At 38.9% G+C, this 13,479-nt stretch overlaps 2 protein-coding genes across 3 annotated transcripts in view; one reads left to right on the forward strand and one right to left on the reverse strand.

Moving 5' to 3' along the window:
* The window catches only part of abcf1 (ATP-binding cassette, sub-family F (GCN20), member 1), a 15,793-nt gene extending 5,478 nt beyond the window's left edge, over nt 1–10,315 (forward strand). The window contains exons 7-27 of one of the 2 annotated variants that reach the window (XM_058404922.1): nt 1–28; nt 314–409; nt 1,098–1,160; nt 1,261–1,332; nt 1,416–1,514; nt 1,627–1,749; nt 1,993–2,093; nt 2,226–2,311; nt 3,145–3,284; nt 3,694–3,842; nt 3,963–4,046; nt 4,833–4,957; nt 5,060–5,172; nt 5,287–5,458; nt 6,546–6,620; nt 6,746–6,816; nt 7,049–7,081; nt 7,699–7,867; nt 7,955–8,019; nt 8,111–8,183; nt 9,509–10,315. The exon at nt 1–28 is cut by the window's left edge and continues 23 nt beyond it. In XM_058404922.1, the coding sequence (XP_058260905.1) occupies nt 1–28; nt 314–409; nt 1,098–1,160; nt 1,261–1,332; nt 1,416–1,514; nt 1,627–1,749; nt 1,993–2,093; nt 2,226–2,311; nt 3,145–3,284; nt 3,694–3,842; nt 3,963–4,046; nt 4,833–4,957; nt 5,060–5,172; nt 5,287–5,458; nt 6,546–6,620; nt 6,746–6,816; nt 7,049–7,081; nt 7,699–7,867; nt 7,955–8,019; nt 8,111–8,183; nt 9,509–9,675 (2,104 nt within the window). In that variant the 3' untranslated portion in view covers nt 9,676–10,315. The remainder of the gene's footprint in view (nt 29–313; nt 410–1,097; nt 1,161–1,260; nt 1,333–1,415; nt 1,515–1,626; nt 1,750–1,992; nt 2,094–2,225; nt 2,312–3,144; nt 3,285–3,693; nt 3,843–3,962; nt 4,047–4,832; nt 4,958–5,059; nt 5,173–5,286; nt 5,459–6,545; nt 6,621–6,745; nt 6,817–7,048; nt 7,082–7,698; nt 7,868–7,954; nt 8,020–8,110; nt 8,184–9,508) is intronic. The other variant, XM_058404923.1, reaches the window with a different exon arrangement.
* Nucleotides 10,316–10,414: 99 nt separating this feature from the next.
* On the reverse strand, nt 10,415–13,174 carry mrps18b (mitochondrial ribosomal protein S18B). The gene is made up of 7 exons (XM_058404924.1): nt 13,060–13,174; nt 12,722–12,884; nt 12,546–12,643; nt 11,290–11,358; nt 11,122–11,188; nt 10,967–11,026; nt 10,415–10,890 (listed from the first exon to the last, which is right to left on the reverse strand). Exons 1-7 carry the CDS (start codon nt 13,138–13,140, stop codon nt 10,694–10,696), a joined length of 735 nt encoding a protein of 244 aa, XP_058260907.1. The 5' UTR covers nt 13,141–13,174; the 3' UTR covers nt 10,415–10,693.
* Between the last annotated feature and the right edge of the window lie 305 nt (nt 13,175–13,479).

Raw genomic sequence — 13,479 nt, forward strand, 5'->3', positions numbered from 1 at the left:
CGATAAGGCTAAAACTAAGAAATCTAAGGTGGGTGCAAGGGAAAGTTTCCTAACCATTTCTAACAACTTTTGTTTTTTATTTTGCCTGTATATGTTACAGAAATCATTCTATATACCATGTACTAACAACTCTTTTTCCATAACCATCTTCTTTTTTTTCTTTTATCTGGTGCAGTCAATACCTGGAATCTATCTTATATTATTTGAAAGGTCACAGCAAGTGTATTAAAAAATTCTGTTTTGTCAAAAAAAAATAAAATAAGCCAAGTTAGGGTTTATGGCTTCTGATTTCTCTGGGATTGTGTCCTAATAGGCGTCTGATGATGAATCTGAGGAGGAGCTGGAGAAAAAAGATGAGGATGAGAAGAAGGGGGTGAAGAACAAGAAATCAGGCAACAAAGCATCCAAGGTGAGGAGCTCAGCAGTTTAGTGACTCGCTGGACACCTGATCCTTAGGTGTAGAGTTTTTACACATGAATGTCAATCAAATTAACAAGTTCTAAATATGGCTATTAAAGCAGTAGTGGAAAAGAAAAAGCCCTGAAGGAAAACCTCCCAAAGAAAATAACCTATTTTAATAGATATGTTTGAAAATAAAATGCTCCAGTTGTTAATGAGCTTCAGTGGATACTGGACCATATTTTCCGAATCAGAATTTCAGAAGGGTTGAGAAAACTGAGCAGAATGCATTAGCGTGCGTTTTATAATCTATTACGACACACACAATACGCTAGCCAGGAGCACATAAGATCTCACGGGTGAAATATTAGCCAACATGTGATGCTTTCAGAGACATGGTCAGGAGAGGATGAAATTAAGCCCACATCACATCGCCTCTGCTAAGAATTCAGTTTCAGTCTCAATCTCAAATTCAGTGCAAGTGAATTGGGAAACTATTAAATGGGACTGGGCAGCACACTGGAGCTTTTACTTGCTGCTTGGGCTAGCTAATGAACTGACCCTTTTACATGCACTATATAACTGCCTGATGGTGTCTATGAAATGGCTTCATGCTTTTTCTCTTAATGTGCTTTTTATATTTAATAATATTAATAATGACATAGTATTTTAATTACACAATAAATGGATGTTTGCAGGAGGAGGATGAGAAGAAGGAGGAAAAGCCCCAGAAGGCTGCTGGAAAGAAAGAACAGCCAAAGGTCAGGGCCCTTTTTTAATACGAATTAAAAAGCACTATTTGTTGTCATTATGACAGAGTTAAGAGCTGAGTAGCACTTATTTCCTTCTGTCCCCTTTCAGAAAGGCAAACCTGCTCACCAGCCTGCTAGCGAGGAAGAGGAAGAGAAAAGCGATGACAATGACACCATGAGGGTATCATCACTGCTTTACCCTATTCACTGTAATCCTGCCAGTTTTCCACGTGTTTACATTTCTTGTTTTTTTTGTGGTGGTAGAGTGCAGAGGACGTTCTTGCGGCAGAGCAGAACAAAGAACAGGAGGATGACCCCTACGCCAACCTGAGTAAAAAGGAGAAGAAGAAGAAAAAGAAGCTGGTACATGACCTGAGATTAGACAGATTTCAGCAAGAGAGTTATTGAATCTCGGTATGAATATTCAGCGTAATGTTTTACTGACCAGATGAACTGCACTGTTGTTGCTTCACAGATGGAATATGAGCGGCAGGTGGCTAGTGTCCGTGCTCAGAACGCCTCGGAGGGAGATTTCTCAGTCTCTCAGGCTGAGCTGTCTTCAAGGCAGGCCATGTTGGAGAACGCCTCTGATATAAAGGTCGGTTCCGTAACGTCTGCTTTCCAACTAACCCACCCACCTACCTCCCCAGTCAATAACCCTCTCACCCCTACTTACCTAATAAATCAACGCAAATTTTTTACAAGGGCAGAAATAAATTTTAAAATAAAATGGAAATTTTAAAAAATGGTGAGACATCTCGGCTGTGGACTACATCTATCACTACATCTGTGGACTACCATCTCATCTCCTGACGCTCCTGCTTGTTCTGTTGTGCCACAGCTGGAGAGATTCAGCATCTCTGCTCACGGGAAGGAGCTTTTTGTCAACGCTGATCTTCTGATTGTAGCCGGTCGCCGCTATGGTCTGGTTGGACCAAACGGGTTGGTAGTTAGCAATAAATCAAATGCCTTAATTTGATCATTTGGCTACATTTTGTGGTTAGGAACATCACGGACCTTGATATCTGCCAGTTCCTGATATCATGATACTTTCTTGCTGTTTCCTTTTTCTAGGAAAGGAAAGACCACGTTACTGAAGCACATTTCCAACAGAGCTCTCAGCATCCCTCCCAATATCGATGTGCTGCTCTGTGAACAAGGTACAGAAAACGTCTCAAAATTCTTAAATTTCTCAAATCGGTCAGGTGTTTTTAAGCCACTTTCTTTCAACCACAGCACTATTGAATTTTTTCATTTCAGTTTCTTCCATGTAATATAGAGCTGCTGAATTCACAGTTTTGAATATTCAGTAGTTGATTGATTTTTTTTTTTACAATAGCAGCTTAGATGATGGGGCTGAATGCTAGACAAATCAAAGTTTTATACACTGATCAGGCATAATATTATGACCACCTGCCTAATATTGTGTTGGTCCCACTTTTGCTGCCAGAACAACTCTGACTCAGAGACATGGACTCCACTAGATACTTGAAGGTGTGCTGTGGTATCTGGCACCATGATTTTAGCCGTAGCCTTTACAGGCCTCCATGGCCTCTATGGGCCCTACCTTGCAACTTACAGGATTTAGAGGATACTTTTGATAGATCCTGACCACTGCAGACTCCACAAGAGCTGCATTTTTGAAGATGCTGTGATCCAGTCGTCTAGCCATCACAATTTGGTCCTTGGTCAAACTCTCTCAAATCCTTACGCTTGCCCATTCTTCCTGTTTCTAACACATCAACTTTGAGGACAACATGTTCACTTGCTGCCTAATATATCCCACCCACTAACAGGTGCCATGATGAGGAGATCATCAGTGTTATTCACGTCACCTCTCAGTGCTCATAATGTTATGGCTGAGCGGTGTATTAATGCATTATGAGTTTCATTCGGATTTTCTGGGAAAATCTGGCAGACACAAATCCCACTTTATGTCCATGTATCTGTTTCCGACATTATATTGAATAGCTGTGCTTTTTCACTTTCTCAGAGGTGGTCGCCGATGACACTCCCGCCGTACAGGCTGTGCTGAAGGCGGACACGCGGCGTCTGAAGTTGCTGGATGAGGAGAAAAAGCTGCAGGCTTTGCTTGAGAAGGGCGAGGACAGTGTCTCTGAGAGACTAGAGAAGGTCTGAGGCTGTTTTTTTGGTTTTTATTTTACTCTCACTTTTTTATTTGATTTTCACGAATGCACCACACAGAATCCGGAAGACGTCAGTGAGTGTCCAGCAACTAAAACTAGCTTTTATATATTTGTTTCAGTGGAACAAAAGACAAAGACGTGAGAGAGAATATACAGAACAACCATTTACAATTAAGCTTTTCAGTACAAACAGATGCTTTATAAAGCTTTATTTAGCTCTGGGAAAATACCACACTCGCTCATTTCTTTGAGTAAAATGATCAAAATACACTTCTCTGTACCGTTTCTACCAGCGTGTGGTTATTTTGCACAGTCAATAAAACCTACATCACTTATGCTTTGTATAGCATGCTGTGTAGAATGTACGGATGTGATCTTCTCAACATCTCTACCAGGTGTATGAGGAGCTGAGGGCAATCGGAGCAGCGGCAGCAGAGGCTAAGGCTCGTAGAATCCTGGCTGGTTTGGGCTTCACCCCTGAAATGCAGAACAGACCCACTAAGAAGTTTTCAGGTGGCTGGAGAATGAGAGTATCACTCGCCAGGTATGAACGCTATCAGCTATCGTTAGCAGAAACAGGAAATAGTATTAATAAATGTTTTTGTAGGAATGAATCAGACATTTTTGATGCTAAAGACATGCTGGTCTTTCCTTCGCTCAACAGAGCTCTGTTCATGGAGCCCACCCTGCTGATGCTGGACGAGCCGACGAACCACCTCGACCTCAATGCTGTCATCTGGCTTAACAAGTAACATCCCGCTTTTTGCTCTTGTTAATATAAAGACTCGATAACAGAGCACTGCTACTGTACAAACTCTAGCTGTTACATGTATCTAAGAAAGGATTCAGGAGAAAAATTTAATTTCCCTTGTGGCGCTACGACACGCAAATTAGCTAAAGAGTAATGGAAATCTTGAGGTCATTGTTTAGCATCATGCAAATTTAATGCAGCATAAGACTCCAGCCAGATTCCAGAGGGTCAAGTAAAGTTGTCTCTAAAACTGCAATCAGTGGACTTCACATACTATATACACTCACCAGCCACTTTATTAGGAATATCTGTGTCCCTGCTAATTCAGCACAATGCATAAAATCCTGCAGGTACAGGTCAAGAGATTACAAGAGATCACCAAAGGTCTGATTGGTGCCGGACAGGATGTTTTAAGAATTTTAGAAACTGCCGATTTCTACAGTTTCTAGAGTTTACACCGCCCGAAGCAAAAAAAAACCTCCCTCCACGTCAAGGGTTAATGTGCTATGCAATCTGAGATGCTTTTCTTCTCACCACAGCTCTAAAATATGGTTATTTGAGTTACTGTAGACTTTCTATCAGCTTGAACCAAGCTCTCTCTTCGGCAAGGCATTTCCACCCACACAGCTGCAGATATCTGGATGGTTTTTATTCTCCATACCGTTTTTTTTCTCTTTTAATAATGTCTGATCAGCTTAGGCTTAACTAGTATAAGCTTGAATGATGGCGTCCAGCTCTCCATCTAACCCATATCTTGTTGCACTCTTCTTCTTTTATCTAAAGCTATCTGCAAAGCTGGAAGAAGACACTACTGATCGTGTCCCATGACCAGAGTTTCTTAGACGATGTCTGTACAGATATCATTCACTTGGACAACCAGAAACTCTATTACTACAGGGGCAACTATTGTGAGTGACCAAATTTCAGGACATGTTTGAATTTTTCCAATAGAAATCAGTATGTTTGGACTTATATGAGCAATGATTTGAAATATAAAATCTATTTTGCAGTGACGTTTAAGAAGATGTACGTGCAGAAGCAAAAGGAGCTCCTGAAGCAGTATGAGAAACAAGAGAAAAAGCTGAAGGATCTGAAAGCTGGAGGCAAATCCACTAAACAAGCTGTGAGCTTTTTTTAAGAAAATATATTTAAATTGCTTGATATTCATACCGTTATTGTGCGTCTGCAACGACCTCTAGTGCCCTCTCTTCACTATCCTTTCTTCATCTCGTCACAGGAGAAACAAACAAAGGAGGCTCTGACTAGGAAACAGCAGAAAGGCAAGAAGAAGGGACAGGAAGAGGAAAGCCACGAGGCCCCCGAACTCCTGAAAAGACCTAAAGAATACACAGTGAAGTTCACTTTTCCAAACCCACCGCCTCTCTCTCCACCCATTCTTGGCCTCCACAGTGAGTTCATCTCTAGGGATGAAACCGAATACAGATCCTTTATTTAGAATGAACAAATAACGTTGCACTGTTCATTTTTTTGTTTTGTTTTGTGAAATAGAACAACATAAATTGGTTAAAATGACAAACAGAGCTTAATGATTGCATGAGAAGGATTAAAAGAGAGCAGTCCTGCACCTATCTCATCTAGTTGAGATCAAGTGTGAAATTGCGTGATGTTGAGGAAGTGTCAGAACTGACATTTACATGAAAATGTTACAGAACAACCGAAAATAACATTTGTTTTAGGCCACACCCAATTCTGGTTTCAATCCAAATTCAGAAACAGATATTTCGAGCCCTAAACAGATACAGACAGTGGTATTGTGTAGAATATCACCAGCTAGTTCAGCTAATAAGAATCAGTAGGGTATGGTAGCTCAGTAGTTTAGGTGTTGGACTACTGATGGGAAGGTTGTGAAATTTAAGTCCCAGGTCCAACAAGCTGCCACTGCTGGGTCCTTGAGCAAGGCCCTTAACCCTCATTTGTATAAAATGAGATAAATTGTAAGTCGCTCTGAATAACGCCGTCTGCCAAATACCAGAAATGTATATCTGTTGATTTTTCATGACAAAGCTGCTATAGTAGAGCATTAACATCATCTGAGACAAAATCAGGTTCGAGAAGTCAACATTGCTATGGTGTGAATGCTAGCTATTCCGGATGATCTCGATAACTGTGTTCAGAATAGTCAGTATGTTTTCAATGAAGGTATATTAGATGACATTTGTTGTACTAAGAGTAATTTACAGAATGAGCAGCAGTTTAATGCTGGTTAAATATAGAAGTGGCTTCAGAATCAACCAGCATTTTTTAAAAAATACTTTACTTGCAGTGATAATGTCTTATTTGGGAACATCTGGATGTGTAGACCATCAAAGATCAATAACAAACAAAGCAGAAACAAGAGGTCCTTCTTTTGGCTGAAATTCTTAGTCTAATCCAGTTAAAATTATAATAGTCTGTGATTATATCGAACCGTAAGAATTAATGTTTTTTGTGATTAATGTTAGAAAGAAAACTCACGTTTTGTTTATTTCTTCACAGGTGTGGAATTTGGCTACGCGGGTCAAAAGCCTCTGTTTAGAAATGTTGACTTTGGTATTGATATGGAGTCTCGAAGTAAGTCAACACTTGTGCAAAGTCGTTGAAAGAAATCAGAGTACACTAGCAATAGATGTTATATACTAATAATAATCATTGACCGTTGATGCCTCATGACCATCACGTTTCTTTTCTTTCCCCAGTTTGTATAGTTGGACCAAACGGTGTTGGAAAGAGTACACTCCTACTTCTGCTGACGGGCAAATTGACTCCCGTATGTGCGGCTTTATAATTTCTCATCATTTTCTTGTCCAGATTTTCTGAAAAATAGAGCTTTCATTTTGTTTCACTGCTAGTTTATGTAACAAGTAGCGTCACTCAGTCATATGTGGCCATATGCATAGCCCAGTGCTACACTGTGTAGAAGAAGAAATAGAGCCAGAGATGTAAAAATGTGTCTGCACGTTTCCATGGTAATTGATGGCACGTCCACCTACATGTTTCAGACCAAGGGCGAGATGAGGATGAATCACCGCTTGGTAAGTGGAAACTCCTAATTGTCATTGCTGTTCATTTATTCTGATCAGTTTTTATTAATGTTTTTGTTGCAGTACATTATCATTTCCATAGTAATTGTACATTCCCTGGGACTTGAAGGATGAATATGCCGTACAATGCTATAATATAATAATAATAACAGATTTTAAAGAGAAAATAAAACATGTATTCATGGATAAGGTGTAGCTTTCAGTAATAAGATGTTTATGTAACATTTTTTGGAATGAGTCTCCAATAAAGCTGTAACTTAACATTTTCCACCACAGTAGAGGAAGTTCTGCAGCATCAATTTTTGTTTTATTAACTTTAATAAAGAGGGGAAAAAAGCGATTCTGGTGAGGAAACAACTGTTAATAGCTGCTACCACATAATATTACACAAAATTACAAGATCCAGCTTGTTTCACAGACATTACACAACGTTTAATGGAACAGAAGTATTGTTTATAATTTGCTGTCTCATAAGAAGATTGAAACACTTAAATTAAACAATTATAATAACTTATATGACACGTTAATATATTTATTAAAACAGCACATACTGTCATGTTTTATATCTTATTTAATTTACTGATTTCCTCTGTTTTAATATGCAATAGAAAGTGGGCTTCTTCAACCAGCAGTATGCTGATCAGCTGAACATGGAGGAGGCTCCCACAGAGTATCTGCAGAGGAATTTCAATCTGCCATACCAGGACAGCAGGAAGTGTCTCGGGCGCTTCGGTCTAGAGAGCCACGCACACACTATCCAGATTTCTAAACTTTCTGGTGAGGACTTGACTCTCTTTACCGTCTTTTTTGCAGTATTTTTAAACCGATATATTCATTGAGTGCTACATTATCTCACGTTATCAGGTGGCCAGAAAGCAAGAGTGGTATTTGCCGAACTTTCATGCCGCCAACCGGACGTCCTGATTTTGGTGAGTGGTGAATAGCAGCATGTCTGAGGACATCAGTTAAATCTGGTGCAAAAATATTTAAACCATTTGCATTTCTTGTTTCATATTTAAGGACGAGCCCACCAACAACCTGGACATTGAGTCCATTGATGCTTTATCAGAAGCCATCAATGAATACAAAGGAGGTAGGTTTTCACAACAAACACTAAATAGAGGCATTTGAGAATTAGATTTATTTATGTGAAATTCACTGGAACAGATATTGAGCTGTAACAGACTCTGAAATAAATTGACAATATTCACACTGGCTCTTGTTCATCAGGGTTGTGTAAATCTGATTAAAAATAAATAAATAAAACCGGACAGCATCTGCATTCATTAATTTCGTCTTTGACATTTCAGTGCAGTCTCTGAGGCCATCTGTGTGTGTACATATGTTTGATTTGCAGTTAAATAATCAAAAACAATGTAATCGATAATTAGAGCAAGTGTAGTGTTGTGAATTCACCGAATCAGACCAGGGGACTCGGAAGTAGTGTTGAGCAGGAATGGAGATCAGAGCACACTGCGGTGGTGCTGTAGTCATCGAGTCCAGTGAAAAGAAGCTTGCGTTACAGTTTTAAACACCTTGAACGTGTGACAATACAAAAGCCTTGAGGTGCTACTCTTAAAGAAAACGTTGAAATCCTCAGAGTCGATCACCAACTGAGAGCTGGTTCACAGTTCCTGATAACCATTTGCTTTGAACCCATTTGGTGGTGAGAGCTGGGATATGTAAATGATTATTCAAAGAGAAATGTGTGCTATAGTAGATTGTAGAGTGACCACAAAATGTTTTCCTACAGTAGTATTAGCTTGTAAAGTATAATAACTGGTAATAACTAAGTATGTTTTTGCATCAACATGCACTGATCATATGTAACATTAAAACCACTGATTGAGGAAAAGTAAATAGCTTAGATTTTCTGGTTACAGTGTCACCTGTCATGGAGATATATTATGCAGCAAGTGATCTGTGCCACTTCTCTGCTTAAAGTTTTGGAATCAGCAAAAGTGCAAGGTGCTATACATAAAAAATGAACTACTGTAACACAGCTTGAGCAGAGTTCATGATGGAAAGGTGTTGGGACATGGTGCATCACAGCTTTACTCTGTATTGGGCTGCTTAGCTTCAGATCAGTCAAAGAGTGCTGTCCATTGTGGACCATGTTTCATGTTAAAATGGAGCATTTCCTAACTATATGATATGCAGATTAAAAAAAGCTCATTGGATGGGAACATTCAAATCACCAGATTTGTTTTTGCGTCATCGTGTGAGCTCAAATCCGAACTCGTTTCTATGCAACTTTGATGAATAAGTGCCAGTAGGTGTTTGGTTGTGCAAGATGTATGAACACTGATTGAAAGACCATCAGATTTAGGTTCAACATAATCCCAACTAATTTCTTCATTTTTAGAAAAATTAAAGCTGGTAGAAAACGTACAACAATGCTTGTCTTTTCTTTTTAAGCTGTGATCATTGTGAGCCATGATGCCCGGTTGATTACTGAGACTCAGTGCCAGCTGTGGGTGGTGGAAGACCAGTCCATTAACCAGATTGATGGAGACTTTGAAGAGTACAAGAGAGAAGTGCTGGAGGCTCTCGGAGAAACGCTGGTTAACAAGCAGAAAGAATGAACGTGCAACAAGGGGGATTCGGAGATGCTTCGTTTTCAGTGCCGTAATTTACTCGCAAGAACCCTGGTGCTTCAGTCTCATAACCTACCAGTAAAGATGATCATTACCACCCAAGTGTGATGCAGACTGATGCACTGTATCTGGTTTATGGACTTTTTTTCTTTGTGGTGTGCAGGCTGACATAAAAATCTGGTGATTAAACTTATGGTTTTGAGCGATTGTCAGCTTTTTGCAGGACGTTCAGCTTGAGCTTCACCAGCGTTTAACCTACAGTGTTTTTCTAAATGACCTGCAGTAGGGCTGCACAGTATTGATTAAAAAAAATTAAGATTCTGATTTGTTCCTGCTATTTGTTTGACACTCTTTCACTACAATATATATCGAAATCCCTCCTGAAGAAGTTGATCTGGAATCTTCATCAGAATGGTTTAACCTTTGGGTTTTAGCACCTCAATATGTCAAAAGCCAATATTGTAATAACATTACATAAAAAAATAATTGTGCAGCCTTAATCTGCAGTATAGCCAGACTGATCTAGTTTGTATGTAGAAGACAAATTATTGCAAAAATGAAAAGCAAAGAAACATCTTACTTATGCATCTAAGCATTGACAATACAACAATAAATGAATTTTGCAGTAGGCATTTGTACCTTGTCTCTTTATTTTGGAGATATTCACAACAAAACATTACAAATAAAGTAAAAACAAAATACATCTGTTGTGGCCGATACTGTTATAATTCTTAATCATGGTCCTTTTTAAATATATTATTAGAATTTTAGTACTACTGAGCGTAGCACAGGTGTAATGTTTCATCATGTATTGCGTATCACAAGGAAAGGAATGCATACATGTGTTCCATATCTCTCAATTAAATTTTAATATTACTGCTAGGGCCAGTTTCCTCAACACATGAAATATCAGTGCTCTATAACTCACCATGCTCAGTCCATGACTAGGCTAAATCTGCGCCCCATAAACCTACCCAGCGTATTATATTGAGAAAACACCACTACTCTACTTTAGGTAAGGTTTGTAGATCTTCTTCACTCGTGCCAGCTCCCGTTCATCTGGCTGTATGTCACCGTACCAGGCGTACCAAGGTTCGCCATGGGTGTAAGCAGGTGGCACAGGTGTACGCCCCACTGCACCATGGGAATTCGAGAAGTCCTCTCCAGAATAGTTGATAGTAGGTAACTGGGTGGGAATCAAGCCTAAAAGAAAGAAATAAGCTTTTTAAAATGCCTTTAAAATGCAAATGCGATTGTATCAGCTGTCAATGTATCTTACCATGGCCTCTTGCAGTTTCAATTGCCTTGTTAAGTAGTTTCTGTTGCTTGATGCATACACCTGATGAGTATGGGGGGGGGAACAGCAGGGATGATGGCTCTAAATGTCATTTATTAGAAAGTTGAGATTGTAAGAGTAATAATGTTTAGAATTACCAGTCCTGGTAGGATCATACAACATTCCTGTTTGAGGGCTTATGAACTGCTGCAACAGGTTAACATTCTACAAAGACAAAGATTAGATTTTCATTTTGGGAAGCATATACAGAATGTTAAAAAAAGAAAAGCAAATCACACTGTGTGTGTATATATATATGTATAAACCTGGTAGTGGATGATTATATTTGGATCACGGCAGATTGGACAGGGGTTCCCACATATCTTCTCTCCTCGCTGTTGAAAAATAAAAAACAAAAATGTCTGATAAGAGTAGGAACAGCTCAATGAATTCCCCAATGAAAATGAACAAAGCCTGTATTGAAACCTGAGCAGCCATGTTGTAACATTTCCAACATTACCGAATTTAATCTTTTCAAAGGAATATCTAATAAACTTTCAGCTAATTTTCTTAAAGGAAAAATCTGTACGACTTGTATATTAAATCACGAACATGTTATTCAATTCAAGGGTAATTTGTCACTCTTGATTGCTCAATAAAATCTCTACTTTAAGATGGCACAATTACATCATGTTGGATCTTGGAGTCCAGTGTTTGCACTATTGCACTGAACCAACTGCTCTCCATCATGGACAATCCCATCTCACCCACTCTACAATACACTACAGAGTCAGCGGAGCTCATTCTCCAAAAGACTCGTTCAGATTTGTTGTCACAGAGAATGTTACAGGAGGTCATTCATACCATTCACAATAACATTGTACAACAGTAAATCTGTGTGTGACAGGTGATATCACTCTTACACTGCACTACCACAACCATTAACACACTTTTCTAGACTCACAAGGTTCTTCATATTTATCATCTACTGCCAGTTTGTACACGTGTACTGTACTGTGATGTAAATACTGATCTAAATATGGCTAACTGTGTTTCATTTCTGCACTGTTACTTTTAATTTAACTTATTTGTATTTTATATTTAAGGTTTTTCTTCTTTGTTACATATTTTTGTGTACATATGTGTATGTATATATAATTTTCTTTTATATAGTGTATGTTGTAAGAGAAGAATTTCCCTCATGGGATTTATAAATTCTGTCTAGTTAGTTAGTTCGTTCGTTCTCCACTGGGATTTCTCACTAACATGAGCCTGGAAATTAATGCTGGAACCTACAATAGAACATGGCTCATTTTTCTTCCACTGACTAGCATCATTCCTCAGAGGCATCGACACAGCAGATGAACCTCTGCTAACTTCTCACTGAAATGATGACAATTCAGCAGCTACCAACCAATTCACAAGAATCGCTTGGATCAGGAAATGTTTCTATTAAACACATTTCATGTGTTATAGTGTGGCATTTCCCTTTAAGATGGTTATCAGGATTCTCACATGGGGAGTGAGCAAGGGTGTATTGAAATACAGTAGGAGATAATGGTGTATTAAGGTAGTTACATACTATACAGGTCTTCCTGGTCTTTTGGGGAGGTATACCACCTTTATGGTTTCTTCTGTAGTCAGCCCAAACAGGTCTGGCTCCATAGCGTTCAATGTACTCTGAAAAGGAGAACAAAACAACGTTTATACTGAAACGTACATATAATATTACCAAAACAACAACAGATGTCTTTGTACCTTCACTTTCCAGGTATTCCCATGGTGTGTCCTTGTACCGAGAATGTGACTCTAAAGCCTCGACTGCCCGGGTACCGACTCCATCACATCCCAGTTTAGCAGAATTAAAAAAGTGTCGCATAACTGGAGCAACAAACAGGACCCTAACTCCATTTTGTATTGCCTGGAATAAAAAAAAAAAGCACACATTGTGTATTAGTCCCAGCTGTCAGTAACCTCTTTAGCTTGCTAGCTGACTTTCACAGTTGAAATAAAGTTGTTGTTAAATGCATTAGCATTAATGCTGCTACGTGCAGCTATATTTGTATATTGTCGGGTTTTATATATTAAAGAAACACCTGAGCTCGATGAGTTCTTTGCAAAACAACAGGAGAAACGCGACAAGCCGCTCTCACGATGCTCTGTAAGGACGCCGCCATTTTGTCTTCGAATGAGCAGGAGGTCAAAGTTGAAAGGAAGTCAAGCTGAGAGTGCGAGAGAGAGAGAGAGAGAGAGACTGTTATTCATTTTATTTTATTTTCTAGTTGTTGTTAATGTATGTATATATCTAAGATATGTATCTATTAGTTTAACCTGTGAATACTGTAAAACTACTTCTATAAACAAACACTGTGCCTCTCTACAAAGATTTATAAATGACGTCATCTTCAACTATAACAGATATACTATAACTATAATATATTAATTCAATACTTTATTTTTTTTCATATTTTTGTCAATTTTATAGTGGGGAGAGCTCCACACACACACACACACAC

The sequence above is a fragment of the Hemibagrus wyckioides genome, linkage group LG12 (genome assembly GCF_019097595.1).
Source record: "Hemibagrus wyckioides isolate EC202008001 linkage group LG12, SWU_Hwy_1.0, whole genome shotgun sequence".
NCBI lineage: Eukaryota > Metazoa > Chordata > Actinopteri > Siluriformes > Bagridae > Hemibagrus > Hemibagrus wyckioides.